Raw genomic sequence first — 24,057 nt, forward strand, 5'->3', positions numbered from 1 at the left:
AAAATCTATGGCACAGTGCTGAAAAGCTCTTTATGTGCCAGGAAACCCTAAGGTTTAAAATTCTCTGCCTTGCTGGTATTTAACTTTTGCAATTTCAGCAAGTGTGCCTTCAACTCATATAGTTGAAATCACGCAAGTTAAATGGGTATAAAATGGGATCCTACTGGAAGGGGAAATGTTGAGCTGCCTTGCCTGTTTCTGTATCTTATTACCTTCCCTTTTTCCTGTGTTCTAAGCTCCCAATTTATCTCTCTTTTCTTTCTTTCTTTCCTTCCTTTCTTCCTCCTGCTCCTCCTCCCTCTTTTCGTTGACTTTAGTCTCTATGGAACCAGCCCAGCTCCTCTTTTCAGCCTCTCAAGCCGCGCACCTTTAGCCGGTTCCTTCCTTGCCTCTTCTGCCAGCCCGGTTGCCCCCACCCCTCCCATTTCTGCTAGCCCTCATGTCGTGTCAGCAGGCCCGCTGGTAGTCCAACCCCCATCCCCGAGGTACCGCCCGTACATGGTGGCTCATCCTTGGGCCTTCCCAGCTCCTCCCGCTCCACCTTCGGCAAGCACCTCCATCCTCTCCCGCTCTCCAACTCCTCCTGTTATAAGCGCCAGTCCTCCAGCTACGCGGGCTGGTTTGCCCAGGCTTAGGCCCGTAGCTATGGCCCTGCCTCTGTTCCCTGCTTCACCCGGGCCCCTTGGCAGACATTCTTCTTTCCTGAGCAGGACACCGTCTAGGTATTGAGTTTGCATTTTAATGTGTGCTGTGCAGAGTTGGTGTGACTTGATGCACTTCAGAAGAACTCAGCTAACAACATAATAAGCTTTTTTTGGTTCCTAATTGTGCTTGAGGCAAGCTAATACACTGACTGTAAGTGGCACCTGTTGAACCACAAAGCTTTTGGCATAGGGTGTGTGAAGTTCACAGCTTCTTACAGGGGAGAGAAGGTGAACAAATAGTGACGTGCTTGATTCCCCCGAAATTTGGGGATAACGTGCCCACCTTTGCTTGATAACTTGTTTTGAGAAAAGAGTGCTTTCCCTACCTTGATCTCCTTGTCTAGATGGATCTTTCCTGTTGACTTCTACTTGCTTGCTTTCAGAATGTATAAGCCGTGTAATGTAAAAATAATCAGGCAGCAAACAAGAGTACATACAAGGTAAAGACCAGCAACGAAATGCGAAAGCATAAAGCAAATTATTCAGTGTAGATCATTTCAGCAGCAGACTGAAAGTGCCAATTCAACCTGAGTAATAGGAAGAGAGGTTTTCAACAGGTTAGACACAGATAAAAGTGTCTAAAACAGAGGAAAGTAGGTGCCTGCCCTAATTGCCAGAGTTCTATAGCGTTAGTGCAACCACGCTGAAGGACCTGTTACCTACGGATCCTTTCCCATATGACCCACAGGAACTCATCAGCTGAGCTCAGGAACCAGATGGCACAAGGCACGGCAGAAAATCACCAGGTCCTGCGTTGCTTAGAGCATTATAAACTAAAAGTAATACCTTAAACTTGGCCCAGTACCATATAGACAGGCAATGCAATAATTTAAACAGTATGGTCACATGGGCACGTTGCCCCATATTCCTTTTAGGTCTGCCATTCTTTGTATCTATGGCAGTTATCTTTATTTCTCTTACCTTGATGCTTTAACGGTCTGTTGCAACCAATCTTGTATCAGTTTTATGTGTGCTCGATGAAGAGCTTTAAAAATAAAAGTCACATTGGGTGCAGGAGGGACCTGGCTGCTGTAAGGGATGGACTTGAGACTGTGATTAAGCATCTAAGCCATGGTGACTATGCTCGGCCCCCACAGTTGGAGGAAGCAGTGCTTCTGAATACTAGTTCCTGGAAACTGCAGGAGGGGAGAGTGTTGTTGTTCTCAGGCCCTGCTTGCTGATTTCCCACTGAGGCATCTGCTTGGCCACTGTGAGAACAGGGTGCTGGACTGGATGGGCCTTTGGCCTGATCCAGAAGGGTCTTATTAGGTTCTTATCCATCTGAGGCAGTTGGGGGTGCTTAAATGGTGTGAAGAGGACAGTTTAGGGATGGAGAGGGATCTGGGTGCCGTCAATGTAATGATGGTGCTAAAAGGCATAGGGTTGCGTCCAGTGTTAAAGTTTGGGTAAAAAATGGATACAACTCATGGGATTTCATAAGGGGACCCCAGGACACTATGTGTGTGTATGCATGAAAACTAAAGGGTGGTTGCTTGAACTGTGTTCTGGTGCAAGGCAGAATATCATCTAGATGCCTCCATGCCATAAAATCCTTCTCTACCTGCTTACTTTGATGAAGAGATCCCCTGTGTTGAAATTAGTTCATGCATTGTAGCAAGTAGACTTACTGTGTTGCGAGTTTTCTGAACTGTTCTCATTGACAGCTATGATTGTTTTAACGCCTGCTGCATTACTCGTCAGGTTTGCTTTCACACTCCCTTAATAGCAGGTATGGGGAACTTCTGTGCCCCTCACTGAACTGCAGCTCCCATCAGCGCCCAGCCAGCATGTAGTTGAGCAGCACCTGCAGGTTACCTGCTTCAATGGCTCCATCTGAAAGGGATCTGCTCAATGACCAGCAGATAGCAGGAGGGCATTGATTTTGTTTATGGGGTTGTGTTGCCCAGTTAGAACCGGTGTGTTTAGGGGAGAGACCATAACTGGGCTGAAGATAGCTGCTGCAGTCCAGTGCATCTGCAAGTCCCCATGCTGGTTGAGGCCAAGCTAAATGGACCGGGGAGCTGACTTGGTGTAAGGCAGTGCCATAGATGGTCATGAGGAAGACCCAAACCACCCTAGTCTGCAAGGCATGATTTGCATAAGGAGAGGGTCCTTTGCATACAAGAACCTCTGCCTGAGATGTTGGAGTTCCTATTCCTATTGGAATAAGTGGTAGTGGGGACTGTGGCCTAGTTGTATGGCCACGTACAAAAGTCAGCCAGAGAACTGAAAGGCTTCCATTTGTGATTTGCTACCTTAATTCTTCTCAAAAGACTCTTCTTTATAAAATCTAGCCCTTCTCTTACTTGGAGAGAAAGCAGATACTGCTTTGCTTTCATTGACCTGAATACTTTTTGGGGTTGTGTCTGTAGAGTAGACCCAGTAAAGTTCATAGACACGACTAGCTTAGGTCTGTTCATTTCAGTGGGTCTACTATGAGTAGGACTTAGTTGCACCCATCACCTTTTGCTTGTAGTAGCATTGCCGTGGCTTCTGCGTGCTTGCATGCTTGCGGTGAATATTATGTTGGTAGAACAAGATACTCTTTATATTTCCCTCCTTTCTTTTTTGGTCTTCCTTTCACCCGTCTCTCTTTTCTCTTTCATATTCACTGGTCCATATTTGCTTTTGTTATGAATAGTATGTACGACAACCCTTTCTCCCTCCTCCTTGCCGTTTCTGATGTTTCTGGGGACAGTTCTGATGAAGAAAATGAGGACGAGGATGAGGATGATTTTTCTTGTGTCCAATTTGGGTCCAGGTATTCCAGAAAGTGTGCAACCTACCTATGCTTGGGTGCTTAAAACTAACATGTATTTACCTTTACTTTTCTGCCTACCATATCATAACACCCTCTCCCCAGAAAAATACAACTGCATCTAATTCCATTCCCATAATAACACTTGTGAATGGTTTTGCTCACGTTTTAACAATCCCCATTAAACATGTTTTCTCCCCTCCAAGCCTCTGATGCCAGGAGGAAGGGCTATCCAAGATTGCCTTGTAGTGAGGAGGGTGGGAAGAGCAATGTTTGAAACAGGCTCCTTAACCTCTACTTTCCAGCCAGGTGTATTAAGAGATTATAATTTCTATTCTTGGAACCTTTTTGTTCCAGGGTGCTTAGATCTCCCAACAGTAACTACTGAAATGTTCAGTAGAGCCAAGACAGGAGAGTTTAAGTCTGTTGTGGGGTTCCTCCAACCTCTGGACTTAATCCTCCTTATCTCCATATGGGCCAAACCATGCCCATTCTGTCCATCACATGATATCACAGGGCAGGGCAGGTTGAACGGGTTCCTAGCTTGAGATGATGCCCAATTCAAGCCGCAGCTGCAAGGGAGCGCCCTGAATTCTGCGCTGTGGATTTGGCGCCTTGCCTTGTCACGCTGCTTTTGACAGGAATCAGATACACTTGGGAGGTCCCAATTGCTCTTGAGTGTGTCTAGCCACTTCTGAAATCAGTGCAAGAGTGGAAAGCACCAAATTCAAAAGGGATAGCTGTTGCCTCCTTAAAAGGTACCCTGCCCGTACGGGCCAGTCGTGTCCGACTCTAGGGTTGTGCGCCCATCTCACTTAAGAGGCCGGGGGCCAGCACTATCCGGAGACACTTCCGGGTCACGTGGCCAGCGTGACGAAGCTGCTCTGGCGAGCCAGCACCAGCGCAGCACACGGAAATGCCGTTTACCTTCCCGCTATAAAGCAGTACCTATTTATCTACTTGCACTTAGGGGTGCTTTCGAACTGCTAGGTGGGCAGGAGCTGGGACCGAAAGACAGGAGCTCACCCCGCCGTGGGGATTCGAACCGCCAACCATGCGATCGGCAAGTCCTAGGCACTGAGGTTTTACCCACAGCGCTACCCGTGTCCCGTTGCCTCCTTAGGTACAGAAATATATTATTTCCTCCCACAGCCCCATATAAAAGATGCTGTTCATTTGCATGCTGTGATTCCTGCATTGCAAGGGGCTGGACTAGATGGCTCTTGGGGTCTTCAGACAGGAGACTGCGATGCTCTTGGCAAACTAAGGGGTTGTGACCAACCAAAACCTATCCACATCAGACCCTCTGAAATTAGCTTAATTGAGTCTGCTCTGAGTTGGAATAGCATTGCATACAATGCTGGGAGTTCACTTTCCTCCGGCGAGACTGCGAAACCAGCATGTTGTAGTGCAGGGCTAAGACCTGGGAAATCAGGGTTTGAATCCCCACTCAGCCATGAAACCCACTGGGTGACCTTGGGCCAATCACTATCTCAGCCTAACCTACCTGTGTTGATAAATTGGAGAGCTGGGAGAGGTGTGTCCTCCACTTCAATCTCCTTTGAGAAAAGGTGGAAAGTAAATGTAACAATCCTCTTCCTTTCCACCTTACACACACCATAGCCATTTGTGCAGGAGGGCTGCTACTGCTCCACTGTACTTTAAGGGCTCTTAGGTCCCTGCTAGTGGAAGCATGTTCATTGATAATCTGCTAGCATCGTGGGGATTTATCCCTGGTGCCCCCCTCCCAGTTGGTTGGGGTGGGGAATCAGGGAAGCCCTCAGAACAGTGTGCAGGGGGAGCAGATTGTTTCACTGGGCAAGCAGAAGCAGAACATTGGTAGCAGTGCAATGCTGGATTCCTTCCAGTGCTCAGTACCCATGTGGCCTGGTCTTGGTGGCTATATAGGAACCCTAAAGCACTTCAAGGGGGTCAGTTGAACTGGAGTCGCTCGGTGTGGACATGGGAAGTGAATCCTGTGCTGATGAGGCGCCTCTAGCAACAACTGTGGGTCAGAGTATGGAGCATCATGCTGTTTCTGTTTTTAATTTGGGATAATTCTTAGTATGTTTTCAAGGATAAGTAATACATAAGCAGAGGAAGTTGAATAAAGCAATTGCGTTACACCAAGCATACACAGGGACGTGGGTGGCGCTGTGATCTATACCACAGAGCCTAGGGCTTGCCGATCAGAAGGTTGGCGGTTCGAATCCCCGCAACAGGGTGAGCTCCCGTTGCCCAGTCCCTGCTCCTGCCAACCTAGCAGTTTGAAAGCACGTCAAAGTGCAAGTTGATAAATTGGTACCGCTCTGGCGGGAAGGTAAACGGCGTTTCCGTGTGCTTCTCTGGTTTGCCAGAAGTGGCTTAGTCATCCTGGCCACATGACCTGGAAGCTGTCTGCGGACAAACACCAGCTCCCTCGGTCAGTAAAGCGAGATGAGCGCCACAACCCCAGAGTCGTCTGCGACTGGACTTAACGGCCAGGGGTTCCTTTACCTTTTAAGCATACACAGAACCATTATAATAAATGAACTGACCAATTGAACAAAACCAAATCTCTCCCCAACCAAAAAACCCCCAAAACAAAACCCAACAGACCAGGTGTTATGTGAATGCCCCTTAGCAGGCAAACATGGTAAATATCAATTTATATGTGAATCATAACACATACCGGAATATATTAAATCTAGCAAAAGAGCAGTTCACTTTAAGATGTCCAAACCATCATACAATGGAGAAGAGGATATAAATCATTAGTTTTATCATTAACAAAGGTGATAAAAATCCCGCTCTCTTGCAAAGTAGTCATACTTTGCTTGTCCCCTGACTACTTTTGCATGTTGTTGTATTTGACTAAGAGTCAGCACCTCTCATCCTTCCTTCATTTTAAGACATGTACCCTTCCAGGGTTGTTTCACACACCTGAGAAACCAGGAATTTGCCGTATTGTGTGTTGCTGTGATAAAATGCAGGTGCCTGTCATTGCACCTGCAGTATAACCAGGTGTGCAGGGGGTATACTATTCTACTGACACACGGACCCTCCTCCTAGGAAGCAAGGTGACCTTGCAGGCTATTAATGGCTCAAAAGCATAAACAGACAGAATGAGTCCTACCTAGCCAGCATATATTTATATATATATCTGAGAGATGTTGTCTTCAAGGTAAAGGAAATGCTAATCATAAGTGACTGTGCAGGTTTAATGATGGAAGGTGTGAAAGAGTTCCTTGGCTGGAGCTGCTAATTAATTGGTTTAAGGATGGGAGGAGCCTGTGAATCAGAAGAGGATGTCCTGTCTGTTGCTTTGCAGATGATTGACTGCAAAATGTTAATGCTGGCCAGTTTTATTTATGTGCGTACTTAAAAGGGCTATTCCACTTCCCTCCCACCAGGGAAATTTGGCTAACAGCATAAAATAATTTTTTTAAAAAGAATAGCCAGCACATTAAAAAAAAAAGTGTTAATAAAGGCTGCAGACAGAACAGAAAATCTATCTCAGCAATTAGAGAGAGAGAGAGAGAGAGAGAGTGTACACGTACACACCACACATGCATATATCCTTGGTGTGCTGTGATGGTAATTCTGCCTGAATTTTAACCAGCTCTTATGGCTGATTTCAAAGTGTACAGCGATCAGCCTTTCTTAATCTGTAAAGCAAATGTTATATGATAAGCTGCCTTCTGGAGACTGTAGGTGGTGTGTTTGGCATCTGGTATATGATTACTTAAGAGAGAGGGTTGCTTTTATCTCCACAATGTGTGTGTGTGTGTGTGTGTGTGTGTGTGTGTGTTGCTGTGTGTGTGTTGTTACTGAGGATGGAGGCTTCCCTGTTTGCTCAGCAAGTGATCTAAATGTATCTCCAGGGTCTTTCAGATTAAGGATGCCTTTCCTTTAAGGCGGATGTCAGGACAGATAAAAGGAAGTCCTTCATGCAGTGCGTAGTTATAAACTATGGAACTCGCTGCCAAAGGAGGCAGCGATGTCTACCAACCTTGGATGGCTTTAAAAGAGGATTGGACAAATTCGTGGAGGAGAGGGCTATCAGTGGCTACTTGCCAGGATGGCCATTCTCTGCCTCCACAGGTGAAGGTAGCAATGCTTCTAAATACCAGTTGATGGAGACCACAGGAGGAAAGAGAGCTCTTGCGCTCAGGTCCTGCTTGAAGGCATCTGATTGGATACTGTAAGAACAGGGTGCTGGAGTAGAAGGTTGTCCAGAAGGGGATGTGGCCCTTGAACTGAAAAAGGGTTCCTCACCCCTTGTCTACACTAATTAGCAGCATTTCAGTCTTCTGGAGACCTTCTGTGTGCAATGCATGTGCTTTGTCACTGAATGATGACGCTGAGTAATATACCAGCTTTTCACAGAGCAGACTGGCTGGCTATCCTATGTGCCTGACATAGGTGCAAGCAGGCACTGAGGATCTGCCTCGTTTCTGTGGGGCCGATCAGGAAGGCTGTCTCCTTGGTATCTAAAGCCTGAGTACATTTTCCCAGAAGGGAATGTGGCTGTCTGGCTGATAAGGGGGTTCCCCATCCCTGCCATATTAGAATAGGGCCTACACCGATTGCACGATTCATATGGATTGAATCAGTTTTTGCCACTGCAACAAGGAGCAGTGCCTTTTGAGTGTAGGCCCCTGTTCTGATATGACTTCTAATACATGGTCATCAATGGGTATTAGAAAGGAGATTCCAACTGAACATCAGGAAGAGTTTTCTGACAGCAAGAGCTGTTGGACAGTGGAACGGACTCCCGCAAGAGATGATGGACTCTGGTTCCTTGAAGGTTTTTAAGCAGAGATTGGATGGCCATCTGGTATGGGTGCTTTAGCTGAGATTCCTGCATTGCAGGGGGTTAGACTAGATGACACTTGGGGTCCCATCTCTACAATTCTATGTTTCTGTGAATGGAGACAGAGCCAGGTTGTTTGCGGACCAGCAAACCTTTTAAAAAAATTAAGTAGTACTGCCACCAGAGCGGAAAATTAAAAGATGTAAACAACTCTTGTTGTGGGTCTACGCTTTTCTGTGGAGAGTTCTCTGTGCAAGTGCTGCAAAGCCACAGCTCTCCCTCTATGGACAGCCAACTTTCACTGACTGCTGTGGAAAGAAGTGGCTTTACAGCCACTTAGCTTATGATTCTTTCCTTTATTCCCTTAAAGTGGTGGAGGCTCTGGAGGAGCCAGCATTTCTGACTCATGCAGCGACCACTTCACCATCGAGACATGCAAGGAAACTGAGATGCTGAACTACCTCATTGAGTGTTTTGACCGAGTGGGGATAGAGGAGAGAAAAGCACCAAAGGTATGTTGAGGAGAAGGATCCTCTTCTGCAATCAGTTTTTGCTTCTTCTTCTTTTCTTCTTTTCTTCTTTTCTTTTCTTTTCTTTTTTTTTTGGAGGGGGAAAGGAATTTTAAGGTGCAATATCCACTCCAGATCCCTCCAACCCAGAGAAGAAGTTTGAGCATTTTTTGCTAAAGAGCAGGGCCTTCTTCACAGTGGCACCCTGTCTGTGGAATGCTCTCCCCAGGGAAGTTCGCCTGCCACATTCATTATACACCTTTAGGCGCCATGCACCCGGCTCCTTTTTTAACCAGGCCTTTGGATGATTTGATTGACATCTTATGCCCTTTTAAAATGTGGTGGGGGTTTTTTTGGGGGGTTGTATTATTGTTTTTATTTTGATTATATATTTTGTGGTTTTATATTTTGATTTTGTTCTGTGAACTGCCCTGAGACTTCCAGGTATAGGGCAGTATATAAATTCTAATAATAATAATAATAATAATAATAATAATAATAATAATAATATAACAACAACAATGCGCTACAAATAAATAAATACTGTTGTGAGCTATAGCAAACTTTTGATGCCTGGAAAAATTATGTACCAAAATCTACCTTCAATTGCCACAAATTCATTACTAACACTACTGACGTTTTTAAATCACCTTTATGTTGCCCTGGTCAGGATGACCAGTGGTTTGGGATGGTTGCAGTCTGGCAATAGCTGGAGGGCTGCGGCTGTTCCCCACCCCTGAGGTAAAAGGTTTTAGGAAGAAATGTGCCACTTTGCTTTTAGGGTTTGCAGCGGCTGGGCCCCAGCATTGCTGGCAGTCATTACTCCATTTATTCCCTTAGATGTGTAGCCAGCCGGTGGTGAGCCAGTTACTGAGCAACATCCGATCTCAATGCATTTCCCATGCTGCTTTGGTGCTCCAAGGATCCTTAACGCAACCGAGGTGAGTTGGGCCTGCTTGTTGCCATCTGTTGGGTGGTATTTTCGTGAGCCCCTCTCCTCCCAATCTTCACCCCATGTCCTCCTTCTCGTGCATAAGGTCATTACAGCAGCAGTCGTTGCTAGTCCCGTACATGCTCTGTAGGAATCTCCCTTTTGGCTTCATCCAAGAGCTGGTGAGAACGACCCATCAGGATGAAGAGGTGTTCAAACAGGTAAGTGACCGGTCGTTTTTAGTGACTTGCAACAATACCAAATAACGGAACGCAAACTCTGTGCAGAGGCCTTGTTCACTTTGGGCATTATACACATAACCTACAGCAATTCACAGGGGTGTGTGTGTGTGTGTGCGCATATAGATAAAATTGCAAGTATATCCCACCTTTCCTCCAGTGAGCCCAAGGTAGCATGCATAGTTCTCCCCATTTTATAATCACAACAACCCTGTGAGGTAGGTTAGGCTGAGAGTGAGGAACTGGTCCAAGATCACCCAGTCAGCTGTATGACTGAGGATTTGAACCCTGGCCTCCCAGGTCTAGCCACACCAGCACACTGGCTCCATTGGTGTTGGGGTTAGTGTGTTGCACTTTCAGCTAGGGAGAGTGTAATGCAAATTCCCGTTCAGGTGGGTGTTCCTGGCCCAATCACAATCTTTGAGCCGAAACTTCCTTTCCGAGCTGTTGTGGTAATAAATGCAGAAGGGTGATTCTGTTCACGTCTCTTTATCCATACTGCTGCACCATCATTGTACATGGCACATTATAAAAGAACGAGTTTGATGTGTCCCTCCCTGCCCTGCCTCAAAGAGCTTGCAATCTAAAAATAGATACAAGGAAATTACAGAAGAGGAGGTGGGATGAATGCATGGCCATGCAAGGAAGGAGGAGCGCAAATATTTAAATTGCATGTATGTTGACTTAGTTACAACGGGGTGTTAGGACTAGGGGTTGTTCCAAAGTATTCCTGGCTCTAGTCAAGTGAATTTTGAGGGAGGGGCTTGAAGGAAATAAGAGCACAAGGACCTCAAGTTTCAAGAGAGTGTCAGTCCCCCCCATTGCAGTCTGATGCTGCATACTAAGTGGTATAATGATTAGCATGCCCTTAAAAGCACATGAACTTCACTAAAAACAATACTGGTGCATGAGACTGTCATAGATAGGGTCTAGTTGGTGATGGCTCCCCCATTTTGTAATTCCGTCTCATTGGAGATACGCTCAATCCCTCATTTACATCTTTTTGTCACCTACTGAGACACAGCTGTTACATTTGGCTTATGGGGGTTAACAGGATGATTTTGCTGTTGATTGTTTTGTGACTATATTCTGCTGTTGACTGTTCTTGAGATATTGTTGTTTTATAGTTTTATTAGTGTGTTTTCTTTTTTAGTTAAGCGTTCACTGCCCTGAAAACTTGTATTGAAATGGTGGTCTGTTATTTAGTTGATGGAATGTATAGACTGCTTGACTGCAGTAAAACATCTAAGTTGGTTTGCAGTATAATAATGTTATCTGCAAATCTGCAAATACAGCGATGATTATAATGATGGTGGTAATAATAATAGCAATAATGCTGTAAGCCTGGTTCTAGCTAGTTGATACATACCCAGGGGCTGCATGGAAACCGGGCTTGATTATTCATTTTTATTTTGTTGAAATTTATATGCAGCCCTTTGTCAAAAGACCACAGGACCGGTTACAGCATAGAACGTAGTAAACATACATAGCCTAACATAATACTCATACAATACATAACTTAAATAGTCATCCATTTAAAGTTAATGATAATAAGCTATGCAAAGTCATTATGTTGTGAACCACCCTGAGATCTACGGATGAAGGGTGGTATATAAATTTAAATCATCATCATCATAATTGATAATGTCATAATACACAATAATACAGATTAGCCTTGCCTGCTAAAGTGGAAAGCACAAGAGTCATGATTCTCTTTCTCCCTTTTCCTTCTTCTCTGAACAGATATTTATCCCCATTTTACAAGGCCTGGCTGTGGCTTCGAAAGAGTGTTCCCTTGATAGTGACAATTTTAAATACCCCCTAATGGTGAGTAGCCTTCCTCAGTTTTCTCCCTGTACATAACCTTCCATCTGCTGGTAGTCTGCACCAGGTAGATAGACAATTTCTCCTGGCAATGAACAATGTTGTTGTGGTTGTTGTTGTTGATGATGATGATGATTTTCCTGTCCAGGGTTGCATTCTGTAGGGTGTTATTTTTTGTGGGTGGGGCTATTTTTAGCCGTTCTCCTTTTCCTCTCTTTTTGCTACCCATATGAAATTTGGTCAAGGGCTGTATCTTGCCCACCTATCTCTCATAGAGGTGGTCAGCCTGTGACTGGGCCACATCACTTCATACTGCAGTGTTGGAGGGATGGGGAGGGATATCACATGATAGACTGTTCCTCCGTAAGTACAGCACATGGAGAACTAGCATGCAAAGAATAAAGATCTAGCATAGCCCTTCACTTGTATTCCTGCCCCCACCCTGGCAGGAGCACTGAATCATTCAATCCCCACCTGCAGTCTGAAGCTGTGCATCTCTGCCACAGGTGTACCAGCTCAGTGAGAACCTGGAAGTTTAGTAGGGTGTGATTAGCATAGGAATCAGGCCGTCTGCTTTATGGGAGAGAGGCTTTGTTTGGAGTAGAACTGAAATGTCCCTGCAGAGAGCAGCAGGGACTCTTTCAAGCCGAGCAGACTCTTGATTAAAAAAGAGAAAAGATCCCTCTGTGATTGCTGTGTCTGTTTGCTCCACTCTTGTGCAACATGGCTTGATTTGGACAATGTGTCTCGCATGGATGCATTTAGGCAGCCAGAGATTTCAGACGTTTTTGAATTCAATTTTATTCAGACTTTCCCATGGTTTTGATTTTATGTCTCTGCTACTAGTGTTGAAACTGCTCCTATTTCTATTGTGGATCTTGTCATGTTTGATTTTTAAGCCAGTATTTTATTTAAATTAGCGTTTCGATTTTGAATCAGCCACTGTGTGTGTATATACGCAAGAGGTGGTGTAGCATAGCAGTTAAGACTATGGATTTTATTATTTGCTTATTAAATAACAAGACTCTAGATCAGGGTTAGTCTCAACCAAGTGTAGACTCATTGAAATTAATGGAGAGAGCTAACATGCATCGCAACAAACCCGGAAACGTCATAAAGATGTCGCTGAAATGCCACTAAAAGGGTGGAACAGGGTGTTTGCAGGCTTTTTCAGTGGGTTTCAATTCTACATGATCTTTCTGACGTGCATGGTGCCTCGGAACATAACCCCCGTGTAAGGGGGGCTGCCTGTATCCACAAGTAGTGACAGTGGCAGCAGTTATAGTATTCCCTAACCTCATGTCTTTGGAATGATAGTGCTGGAGAGAGTTAAAAAAGGAGTATATATGTTGTGCTATAACACATCCAGGATGTGTGGCACATTGTCCTTCTGAATTTCCTTCGATTTCATTCTGTCCTGCCTGCCAGACCCACTGGGAGGATGTAGATGAAAGTTCTTTTTGTCATGGGTTCTCAACATCATCCAACGACTTTCTGCTCTCAAATTGCAAGACAAAAGGGGCCCTTGGTGCACTGAGAACAATAGATCTATTTTCCCCAAGCGCTGCTTAACCCTTGCCTGGTCGTTTTGGAGTTTGCCAGCCACTTGGCTAGGCAGCAGAGATGGGAAGAACTTGACTGCTGGCTTGAGAAATGCAATGTGTTCTCTCCTTGCGGTGCCCATTTTAACTTCTTATGAGCAAAAAGGAGATGAACCATAAGTTGAATTTGGTAGAGATTTTGACCTGAATGGGAGAGATGTGGATAAATGGAATGCATTTTTGTCCCTTATGCTGAAGTGTAAGTCTGTGTTGCGTCCATTGCATTAGGAGTGGCGAGGTGCCCCTCGCTGGTGATGTCCCCTCTGCCTGCGCAAGGCTCTCTCCCAGAGAGACAGACCTGAGAGCGTTAAACTTCTTCTCTGCCAGGTTATCACCCCAAACCTTTTAAAGAACAATTAGCCCTTAATTGATCTGTACTGGCTTTTCTCCTCCTTGCTACTTGTGTTTTCATTGAGCGATGTTGTGTAAACTGACCAGAGGAAGGATTTTTGTTTTCAAGGGCAGACTAAAAAGCTATTAAATAAAGGCAAGGCCTGTGCCCCTCTCTAATGTTCCTGAACTTCAACTCGTATCATCTCTTTTTATTATTATTAAAGATTTTCTTGATTTACAAAAGTGTGTGCAATGTCTCTCTCTCATATTTTTTTTCCCATGTAACATTTTTACAAATCAGTTTCGTTTGTTGAGACATTAGGAAGAAAAGGGGGAAAGAGGTGGGGGGGAGATGGGGGGGGTCAGGTGGCGATGTTTCTATTTTACTTACTATATGTAGGGTTTGGTGTCAGCATTGCTTGTGCAGGTTATTTGCTGTTCACTTGTGTTCTTTTGGTGGTGAGAGAGGTTGGGGTTGGCCTAGGGTGTGGTTATTCATTTGTGGTTGGCTGTGGTGGTCTTTGTTTTCATGTGTGAGTGGGGTGGGTGAGTGTTTTGGATCAGGTTAGCCATATAATTCATATCATCTCTGACTGTAGGCTGTGCTACCTGAAGCTCTTGGGAGTTGGTGGGGGCGCAGGTTCCCCACTCCTGGTTTAGAGTTGGCAGGCTGTCCTTTCATCCCTTGTAAGAACTTGCTTCCAACTTAAATTGGGGAGGAAAACTGTTGTGGCCTGGCTCAGAAATCTAGACCTGGAGCTTGTGTGCTCCAGCTGTTGTTTGAGTTGGAAAATCTGGAGTTCTCTGGATGTCCTGCTATGATGGCTCTGCTCTGCCTTCATGGCCAAGAGGCAGTAATGCGTCTGAATACCAATTGCTGGAAGCCACGGGAAGGGGAAGTGCTCTTTGCTTGGGCCCTGCTTGTAGATTTCCTACAGACATCTGGGTGGCTGGCTAGATGGGCCATTGGCCTGATCCAGCAGGCTCTTCTTACATTCTTATGCTGAGTGGGAGGTCAGGTCCCCAGCATAAATATACTAGGACTAGCCATTTCAGAGTCTTCATACTGCTTATAGGTCGTAGGAGCTGTTGATCTACCTCTGATAACTTCTGAGACATGACTGCACATACTCCCAAGCAACTCTCCAGGTTAAGCTCTTAAGCCATCCAGTCCAGCATCCTATTTCCCTCTGTGGCTAGCCAGGAGCCTCTTGGAAAGCCCACTCACAGGGGCATGAAGACTAGAGCCCCTCTCCCCAGGTTGTGGCAGCTGGTATTTTGAACCAGGAGGTCACACTTAGCTGACATAACAAGCTAGCCACTGGAAGAGTCCAAAGAAAGACAGCTTCTTAAGATGCAACTCTTTTAAGAGCCCTCCATCCAACATGTGGTTCTTTTTTTCATTAGTCAGCCAAAGAACCTGTGTAGAAATGTCCTTGGGTCATTTTGTTTCTCTCATTTATTTTTGTTTCTGTTTTTAGGCTTTAGGTGAACTATGTGAAATCAAGTTTGGGAAATCTCACCCCGTGTGCAGTTTGGTAAGTGAAAACATTACCAAGTAAGTGGTAAGTGGAAATTCTTAAAAATTCCTTTTGAGTTAATGCTGGTTTCCAGTGCTCAGCATCCATCAGATTCTAGCAAGGGGCGATCAAACAGGCAGCAGAACAATTTAGAAGCTTCCAGCCCACATGCCAGTCATTTCCCTGTCACCCTCTTGTACCCACAGGTTGTGTCTTTGCCTTTGTGGCTGCCGAAGTCTCTGAGCCCCGGGACAGGTCGGGAACTGCAAAGACTCTCTTACCTCGGGGCTTTCTTCAGTCTCTCTGTCTTTGCTGAAGATGATGTAAGTGATGAGTGAATGAGACCAAATCAAAAAGATCTTCTGCTACAGCAAATAATTTTGTCTAGTCTGCTGTGGTCTACCTTAAAAGCCTCTCCCTCCTTTTGCAACCTCTTATGCAGCCACTGCAGAGGGCTGTTAGGTCAGCAGGCATGCAGGACAAGGCCTTTTTTGTACTGGCCCCACACCTCTGGAATAAGTTTCTGTTGGGAGTTCACCAACCCTTATCACCACAAGCATTCAGGAGAGGCCTTAAAACGTGTTGGTTCTCACTGGCTATTGCTCTAGTTTGTGTTTTTTTGCTTTATGGCAAGAGTGATAGAGTTGTATCCAACTAAGTCCTACATAGAGTAAACTCATTGAAACTAATGGACCTAAGCTAGTTATGTTCATTCATTTCAGAAGATCTTCTCAGAGTAGGACTAGCATTAGATGCAAACCATGGTTTTTAGTTTACTTAATTCTGGGCTTGTTGGGTGTTAGTCTAATTTTACCGGATATTAAGCATGCTGTATATCATTAATTATTTATTGCATTTCTATATCATAAGCTGCCTTGAAATTGATTCTGCCCATAAACATGGTCTTTACAAGTACTTTAAATAAAACATACCTGTGTTGTTCGTTGACTCCCCCCCCCCCTTTCCTCCTTGCAGCCTAGAGTGGTCGAAAAATATTTCTCTGGACCTGCCATTACCCTCGAAAACACCAGGGTGGTTAGCCAGTCTTTGCAGCATTACCTGGAATCCGCAAGGGTAGGTGTGCTGAAGAGGAATTGGCTGCTTTTTATCTTGTTTGAGAAAATGTTTTTCTAAGCCTGTCAGTCAGCATCAACCATACTCAGAGCAGACTCACTGAAATGAATGGACATGACTAACCTAGGTCCTATTCATCGCAGTGAGTCTGCCCTTGACATCAAGCAGGTACCTTTACTGTACACTTTTTGGCGCCTGCTTAAAAGCAAGCCTACTCTGCTACAGTCGTACCTTGGATCCCGAACACCTTGCAAGTTGAACATTTTGGCTCCCGAATACTGCAAACCCGGAAGTGAGTGTTCCGGCTTGCGAACGTTCTGTGGAACCCGAACGTCCGGCACAGCTTCTGATTGGAGCTTCCTGCAGCCAATTGGAAGCCGTGTCTTGGTTTTGGAAGTCAAAGAGACTTCCGGAATGGATTCCGTTCGACTTCCAAGGTACCGCTGTATTTAGAAAGTCGTTGCAAGTTTTAATCTGTTCTTAGTTTATTCTTATTTTAACTTTTTGAATGTTGTTGTTAATTCTTATGGATAATTTTATCCAATGCTTTTTTTTTCTAAAAAAATGTTTAGGGGTACTCTCATTTTTGACTCAAGAAAATCACCATTTTATAGTTCAAATCAGGAAAAATACATACAGTAAATGGACAAAAGTACAAAGATTCACAAAATGTTTAGGAGTATGTATGCGTACTCCTGCGTCCTTCCCCCCAAAAAAGCACTGATTTTATCATTTAAACTTTTTTTATGTAAACCGCTTTGTAAAAAAACACACAACCTAAATCAAGAGGTGTATAAATTTTATGAAACAAATCAGTAGAATAATAAAAAGCTGGTCACAATCCTTGGAGTGGTATTCAGCTACATTTGACTCAGAGCAGACCTAATGAAATGAATAAACATGACCCAGTTAGGTCCATTGATTTCAGTAGATCAACTCTGAGTAAAACATTGCTGCATACCGCTTTTGGTGCTTAGATGGTTCCTGCTGCAACAGGTGTTATTTCCTGTTCCTGAGAGCGAAGGGGGAATTAATCTTCTCAGATGACTGCTGCTGTGTGCATATTTATTTATTTATTTAATATATATTTTAGAAACTTCACATTTTTAAATGTGTTGCCTGATTAATTATGGGCCTAAGTGTAGTCACTTAAAAATTTTTTTAATTACTTTTAACTGATTAGTTAAAAGTTGTAGCTTTAGGTTTGAATCCAGTTCTAGCCATACTCAGAGCAGACCCACTGAAGGACAAAACTAACCTAGGCCCATTTATTTAAATGGGTCTGCTCTGAGTTGGATACAAGCCTTACTTTTGATAAATATTTGCGAGGTCATCTTAAAATCTAGAAGCATTAGGGGAATAAAGACTACAGCTGCTGTGTAACCGAAGTTTCCAACTATGCTAAGACCCTGGCCACATTAACACCATACTTTTAAAGCACTATGATACTACTTGGCCTCCCCCAAGAGAATTCTGGGAGCTGTAGTTTTTTAAGGGTTCTGAGAGTTGTTAGGAGATCCCTATTGCCCTGACAGAGCTACAGTTCACAGAATTCACTGTGAAGAGGGATTGACTGTTAAGCCATTGTAGGAATTGTAGCTCTTTAGCACCCTTAACAGACTACAGCTCCCAAAATTCTTTTGGAGGAAGCCACAGCTGTTTAAAATGGTATCATATAGCTTTAAATGTATGGTGTGAATGTGACCTTTCTCTGCACCAGCCTTGTGCCCACCTGGTGTTTTGGGGACTACAGATCCCATCATCCCTGACTGCTAGCCATGCTGGCTGGGGCTGATGGGAGCCCAAGACATCCAGAGAGCGCCACCAAGGCTGTGCTACACAGCTGTTTCTCAGTGAAACCTGACATTGTAAGCTGCAGTTGCTCGCTTAACTTGCTTCTGACTTTCCTTTTGTAAAAATCTTCAGCAAGAGCTGTTTAAGATCCTGCATAGTGTGTTACTCAACGGAGAAACCCGAGAGGCAGCTCTCAGCTACATGGCAGCCATGGTCAACGCCAACATGAAGAAGGCCCAGATGCAGGTGAAGTTGTGCCCGCAGTCCAGATTGGTCGTGAAAGCCTGTTAGCACATTTATTGTGTCCCTCTCCCCTCTTTGATCAACTTGAAATTGTAAACTCAGCTGTCTCTTCTGTTGCCATGAGCACCCTCACCCACCCTCTGCATTGACCTTCCTGCAACCAAGCCTCTAGTCCTCAGTTTTATATTGTCAGCCCTTGCATCGCTATGCTTGTGCGTCTGCTCTGCATAAGGATATCAGCCAGCAGTCTTTGATTTCCACCTCTCATGTTTCTGTTGCTTATGCCCTGCCCCTCCTGACATCCCAGGATGTCCTCTGCTACCTGTTAGTGAGCCACTTTTGTTTCCCTTTGAGGAAGTGGGAGTGTTACTTGCTTTGACAGTCAGTGTTGGAGCCTTGACTTGTCAATAACCAGCAAGTCATGACATTTTAATTGTAATTTTGCTTGCACCCTGCCCCATGCCAATTAATCTTGCAGCTTTTAAAATTTAAAAGTTTGCAGCTTTTAAATACTCCATACGAATCAGAGCAGAAGCTATTGCAACTGAAACAGCAGTTTTTAAACATACCATTTCCCCTTTTCTTTTTTTGCTGGCTGTTCCTTGAATTTTGTTTTACTTCTGTTGTTGTTGTTGTAATTTATAAAAAAAAGTCTGTTTGCATCTAACTGGCTAAATTGTATCTTGTAGTGTTAGACTTGAGGGCCATGGTTTTTTTGGGGGGGGGCACAAACAGGGCTGAAAAAGTGCCTTCAGAATATTTACAGAAATAAAACCCGGGTCTGGGAAGAGAATAATATTTTTATCTTGGGCTTTTAAGTGTTGTAAGCACTTAATGTGCATTGTCTAGTTATAATCCTCTCAACAGGTAAATCAGTATAATCCCCACACATTATATAACTGCCCGATCTTTATGTTCAGCCAAAGAGGCACTGTTAAGTGTGCCACGTGGCATTTGTCTTCTGCAATAAATAGGGGGTTTAGGGTTTAATTATTTTTTAATGGTTGGTTCCCCCTCTCCCCCCAAAAAATGTTTTTAGCTGTTTCTATTTTAGCTGTAAGCCACCTTGAGTCCCTGTCAGGCAGGATGATGATAAAATGATGATGATTGTGATGATTTTGATGATAAAATATTATGTTCTAGCCTAGATTGTTTAATTCCTTGCCTATTAATTGTAAACAATCATCATTTCTACTTGCATTTTTCAAACGCCTTTTGCTTACACAGGACTTTTCTGATGTGTAGCTCAGTCCATGGGTTATTGCGTATCGCTGTCCAGGTGTCAAGTCTTTCTGCTACTTTATAGATGTGTTAATTCTCCCTGCCTAGATACTTAGTTTATTGTGCAGTGTATATTTATGAGCCTATAAAATATGCAAGTGGGGGAAATGAAGCTGGGAGAGATGGTGGCTTTTTTCAGGCCAGCTAGGGGGCGGTCAAGGTAAAATCTATGGCTTAGCAGCTGAGAGCTCTGTAGGCGCTAGGCAAACAGTTCTGGGGAGGGTAATTCCAAAGGCACACTGCCAGCAGTAGTCAGAGCAAACCCTCTTGCGATGCTCTAAATTAGAGGTGGGGGAACCTTGTGCCCAGGGGCCACATGTGGCCTTCCAGGCCTCTTGTTTGGCCTTTAGAACTCTCCCTTTTGCCACCCGTTCTTCACACCTTCCTTGAGTGCTTGTGCCTGTCTGGAATTTATCCTTGAGCTCTGATAATGCCTCTTGCTTGCCTGGGTGGAGGATAAAGACAGATTTTTGAGTGTGCGTAGAAGCTTGCCTACTGTACAAAGGTAATAGTTGCATTAATTGCCCCACCCACTTTTGTCTCTGGCCTTGTGCACCAGTAGCATGTGGCCCCTAAAAAGGTTGCCCAGAAGGAAATGCGGCCCTTGGACTTAAAAGGGTTCCACCACCCCAGATCACAAGTGGGAAGGCTGTCCTTAAGATACCCTTGAGCCCAGCTTCAGATATGGGGCTGTCTCCCTGAAGTTCCAGTTCTTAGATAGCACTCTGTTCCCTTTCTCCTGGACTTGCAGACAGATGACAGATTGGTCTCTACAGACGGCTTTATGCTCAACTTCCTGTGGGTGCTTCAGCAGCTGAGCACGAAGATCAAGCTTGAGACGGTTGACCCCTCCTACATCTTCCATCCTCGGTGTCGCATTGTACTCCCAGCGGATGAGACGCGAGTGAAAGCTACCATGGAGGATGTTGGCAGCTGGATGGTTGAGCTGTGTGAGTTATGGATGGCTGCTGTTGTCTCCACCTTTTTGTTCCTTTGCAGATGTGCAAAAACAAATCTGTGGGTTATTATATTTGGGCTGTGTGTTTATAAGTTCTGCTCCAAGCTAGCTAGCTTGTGCTTTAAGGAAAATAGAGTTGTGGGACCTTTGAAATTAACTATTGTTTTTAATGTGTTGGCCATTTGAATTTCCAGTAGTCTGTGGAACAGACAGAGGTATCTAGAACACAGGAAATTTTGCTTGACCCCTGGCATTGAGATTTCACTCTGTGTTGGTCCCATGCACACTTTTCACATCTTAGCTTTGCAGCCTTAAGGTCTAGAAACTTGTTTAAGAAGAAATATGCCCCCCCCCCCCCCAGTTAACAGTTGCATCCGGGAAGTGAGCCACCACTGGAGGCTGAAACTTAATAAAGCAAATGAGAATCAGGCCATTTGTCATGGCAGATAGCAGTTACTTCATTTATAAGATTCCTTTCTGTAAGGATGTGGAACCTTCAAGCTTCCAGATGTTGCCGGACTCCAATTCTCATCCCCCCTAGCCAGCATTGCCAAGAGTCAGAGATGCTGGGTGCCATAGCCCAATGACATCTGAAGGGCCACATGTTCCCCAGCATGGCTTTAGGCAATTTCTGTATGTTGCTACATGGAGAGAATATTCCATGCTGCATGGTGATTCCCCTGTTCTCCCATTCTCCACTTTCTGCACCAGTATCAGCTATATCTGTCTGCTGTTCAGACAGAGTCAGCATCAACACAGTCAATACATAGGTGCTGTACAGTGGTACCTCGGGTTAAGAACTTAATTCGTTCTGGAGGTCTGTTCTTAACCTGCGGTACCACTTTAGCTAATGGGGCCTCCCGTTGCTGCCGCGCAATTTCTGTTCTCATCCTGAAACAAAGTTCTTAACCCGAGGTACTACTTCAGGGTTAGCGGAGTCTGTAACCTGAAGCGTCTGTAACCCGAGGTACCACTGTATAACTTGAGGAGATAATAGCTTTAAAAGCATAACCTTTTAGCAACGTTGCCCAGCAACTTTTGTTGTTGTGCCACACCATGCCCACTGATGTGAATGGAATTTAGTCCAGCATGCCAGTGTATCGGTCCAAAATGTAACAGGCATGAAAGGAAAAACTGGGACGGAAGCTCTAGTACGATAATCAGGAAAGCTTAACTTACCGTAGTTTTCGCTCTATAAGACACACTTTTTCCCCTCCAAAAATTAAGGGGAAATGTGTGTACGTCTTATGGAGCGAATGCAGGCTCCATGGCTTCAGCAAAAGCAACACGAAGCCTCCGGAGTGCAGCGGGAGGGCTGAAGCCTGGAGAGCGAGAGGGGTCAGTGCACACTGATCCCTCTTGCTCTCCTGGTTTCGCTTTGCTGGAGAGGTGCTGCGCAGAGAGGGAGAGCTGCACAGCGCCTTTTCAGTGCTGAAGAGGCGCTGCGCAGAGAGGGAAAGCTGCACAAAGCACCTTCAGCGAAGCAGGAGGAGAAATGGAAGGGGCTCCATTTCTCCTGCGCTTCGCTAAAGGGGCGCTGCGCAGAGAGGAAGAGAATTTTTTTCTTGTTCTCCCCCTCTAAAACTAGGTGCGTCTTATGGCCGGGTGCGTCCTATAGAACGAAAAATATGGTAATATTTCCCATGTCTGAATGAACCCTAACTTCTCAATTCTATCCTGTTCCTTCTCCTTTCCCCAGCTAGGGATCAGTCCCTTTTTTCTGAGCCGAAATTTCCAACGGAGTGCTTCTTCCTGACCCTCCATGCCCATCACCTTTCTATCTTGCCAAGCTGCCGTCGATATATCCGTCGTCTGAGGGCCATCCGGGAGCTCAACAGGTGAGGAAGACATGTAGAATGTTGACATTTTCTAAATCTGGTTTTTAGCCTGTTGTCGATTTAAATTACTTTCTGAATGCTTTAGTTTGTTTTTGCCGATAATCTCATTACTTAAATTTTGCTGCAAACTGCTTTGAGTTTTTTTGTTTTACGATCAAACAGTGAAAATATTTTATTAAATAAACAAAAATAAAATAAATAAGGCATCTCGAGACTCCAAAGCACTTTTGATAATGGTCTGCCAGTTTCTCCTGCCTTCTTCGAGTCCCTTCAGTTTTTTGTTACCCACAGAGCTCTGAGCTGGCTGATGTGTGGCAGAAAGGTTGTGAATGCAGATGGGGGCTCATCATGCGGCTGGCTTGCTAGATCCAGATGGCTGTGGGAAGCAGGGAGCCTGTCTTCTGCCGATGATCTCAAGCTCTGCAGGCATTGTCTGCTTGGAGAGCCGTGCCAGTTCCCAGAAAGCTCTGTAGGCCACCAATGGCCTCATTGTTCATCGAGGTCTAAAGGTGGCTTTGAGTAATCGCTAGCATAACTTGGCAAGAGGATGCTTACTGTAGTGTGCATGCACAGTATCAGGAGGGAACTAGGACTGGGTACGCCAATGATTCAATCAGCTGAGGGGAGGTTGTGGGGGCTGAGTAGGGGGAGAAGTGGATGTCGGCTTGATTCTAATGCAACTCTATGCCATGGTTTGTCCCATGGATGATCAAACAAACCATAGCTTGTTTTGCCAAAGGTTTGGCTTGTTGTCCAGCTGCTCTTGCCTCATGCCTCTATAGTTTCATGAGCTTCTGGGGTGAAGTGGTCAAACAAACCATAGTTAAGAGTGCTTGGTTCACACATAATACCAGATATAGTTCAAGCAAATGAAGATTCATCAGCCAACTACAAACCAGCATCTCTAAGTAGTAATGGGCAAAGACTCCTTCCCTGAAACCCTGCTACCAGTTAATGTCGACAATGTTGAGCTAGATGGACCAATATTTATTTATTTATTTATTTATTTCTACCCCACCCATCTGGCTGGGCCTCCCCCAACAAAATATCAAAACACAGTAATGCATCAAACATTAAAAGCTTCCCTAAACAGGGCTGCCTTCAGATGTCTTCTAAAAGTCTGGTAGTTATTGTTCTCTTTGACATCTGGTGGGAGGGCATTCCACAGGGTCTGACGTTCCACCAATGGTCTGACGTGATATAAGGCAGCTTCCTATGTTCATAGCTTAGTGGTGGAGCATCTGTTTCATATGCAGAAGGTCCCAGGTTCTATCCCCAGTGGAATCTCCAAGGAGGGCTGGGAATGTTCCCTGCCTGAAACCCTGGAGTGCCACTGCTGATTGGCATAGACAATACTGACCTAGATGGCCCAGTGGCCTGACGTGATATAAGGCAGTTTCTTGTGTCCTGTTTCATTTACCTCTTCCTCTCTGGTGCTTTGCGCTCTCTGCCTTTGCCACAATTGCTCAATTTTTATTTTTATTTTTTTTCCTCTTGTTTGGTTTACTTTTACAGGACCGTGGAGGACTTGAAGAATAATGAAACTCAGTGGAAGGATTCTCCTCTGGCCACACGGCATCGAGAAATGCTAAAGCGCTGCAAAACACAGCTCAAGGTTTGTAAGCTGCGGTCGGGCAAAAGCCAGTTGGTCCCTT

General features: G+C 44.8%; 1 protein-coding gene across 6 annotated transcripts in view; it reads left to right on the forward strand.

Annotated features, from left to right (window-relative positions):
• UBE4B (ubiquitination factor E4B) overlaps positions 1-24,057 on the forward strand; it is a 68,554-nt gene that overhangs the window by 32,665 nt on the left and 11,832 nt on the right. For 5 of the 6 annotated variants that reach the window (XM_081016009.1, XM_081016010.1, XM_081016008.1 and 2 more), the window contains 13 exons: positions 318-722; positions 3,346-3,465; positions 8,628-8,769; positions 9,607-9,707; positions 9,804-9,918; positions 11,680-11,763; positions 15,176-15,232; positions 15,421-15,537; positions 16,190-16,288; positions 18,215-18,328; positions 20,358-20,556; positions 22,264-22,402; positions 23,918-24,017. In XM_081016009.1, coding sequence (XP_080872135.1) covers positions 318-722; positions 3,346-3,465; positions 8,628-8,769; positions 9,607-9,707; positions 9,804-9,918; positions 11,680-11,763; positions 15,176-15,232; positions 15,421-15,537; positions 16,190-16,288; positions 18,215-18,328; positions 20,358-20,556; positions 22,264-22,402; positions 23,918-24,017 — 1,792 coding nt within the window. The remainder of the gene's footprint in view (positions 1-317; positions 723-3,345; positions 3,466-8,627; positions 8,770-9,606; positions 9,708-9,803; positions 9,919-11,679; positions 11,764-15,175; positions 15,233-15,420; positions 15,538-16,189; positions 16,289-18,214; positions 18,329-20,357; positions 20,557-22,263; positions 22,403-23,917; positions 24,018-24,057) is intronic. The other variant, XM_081016013.1, reaches the window with a different exon arrangement.

This window comes from Podarcis pityusensis (assembly GCF_964106645.2).
Source record: "Podarcis pityusensis genome assembly, chromosome: 8".
Lineage (NCBI taxonomy): Eukaryota > Metazoa > Chordata > Lepidosauria > Squamata > Lacertidae > Podarcis > Podarcis pityusensis.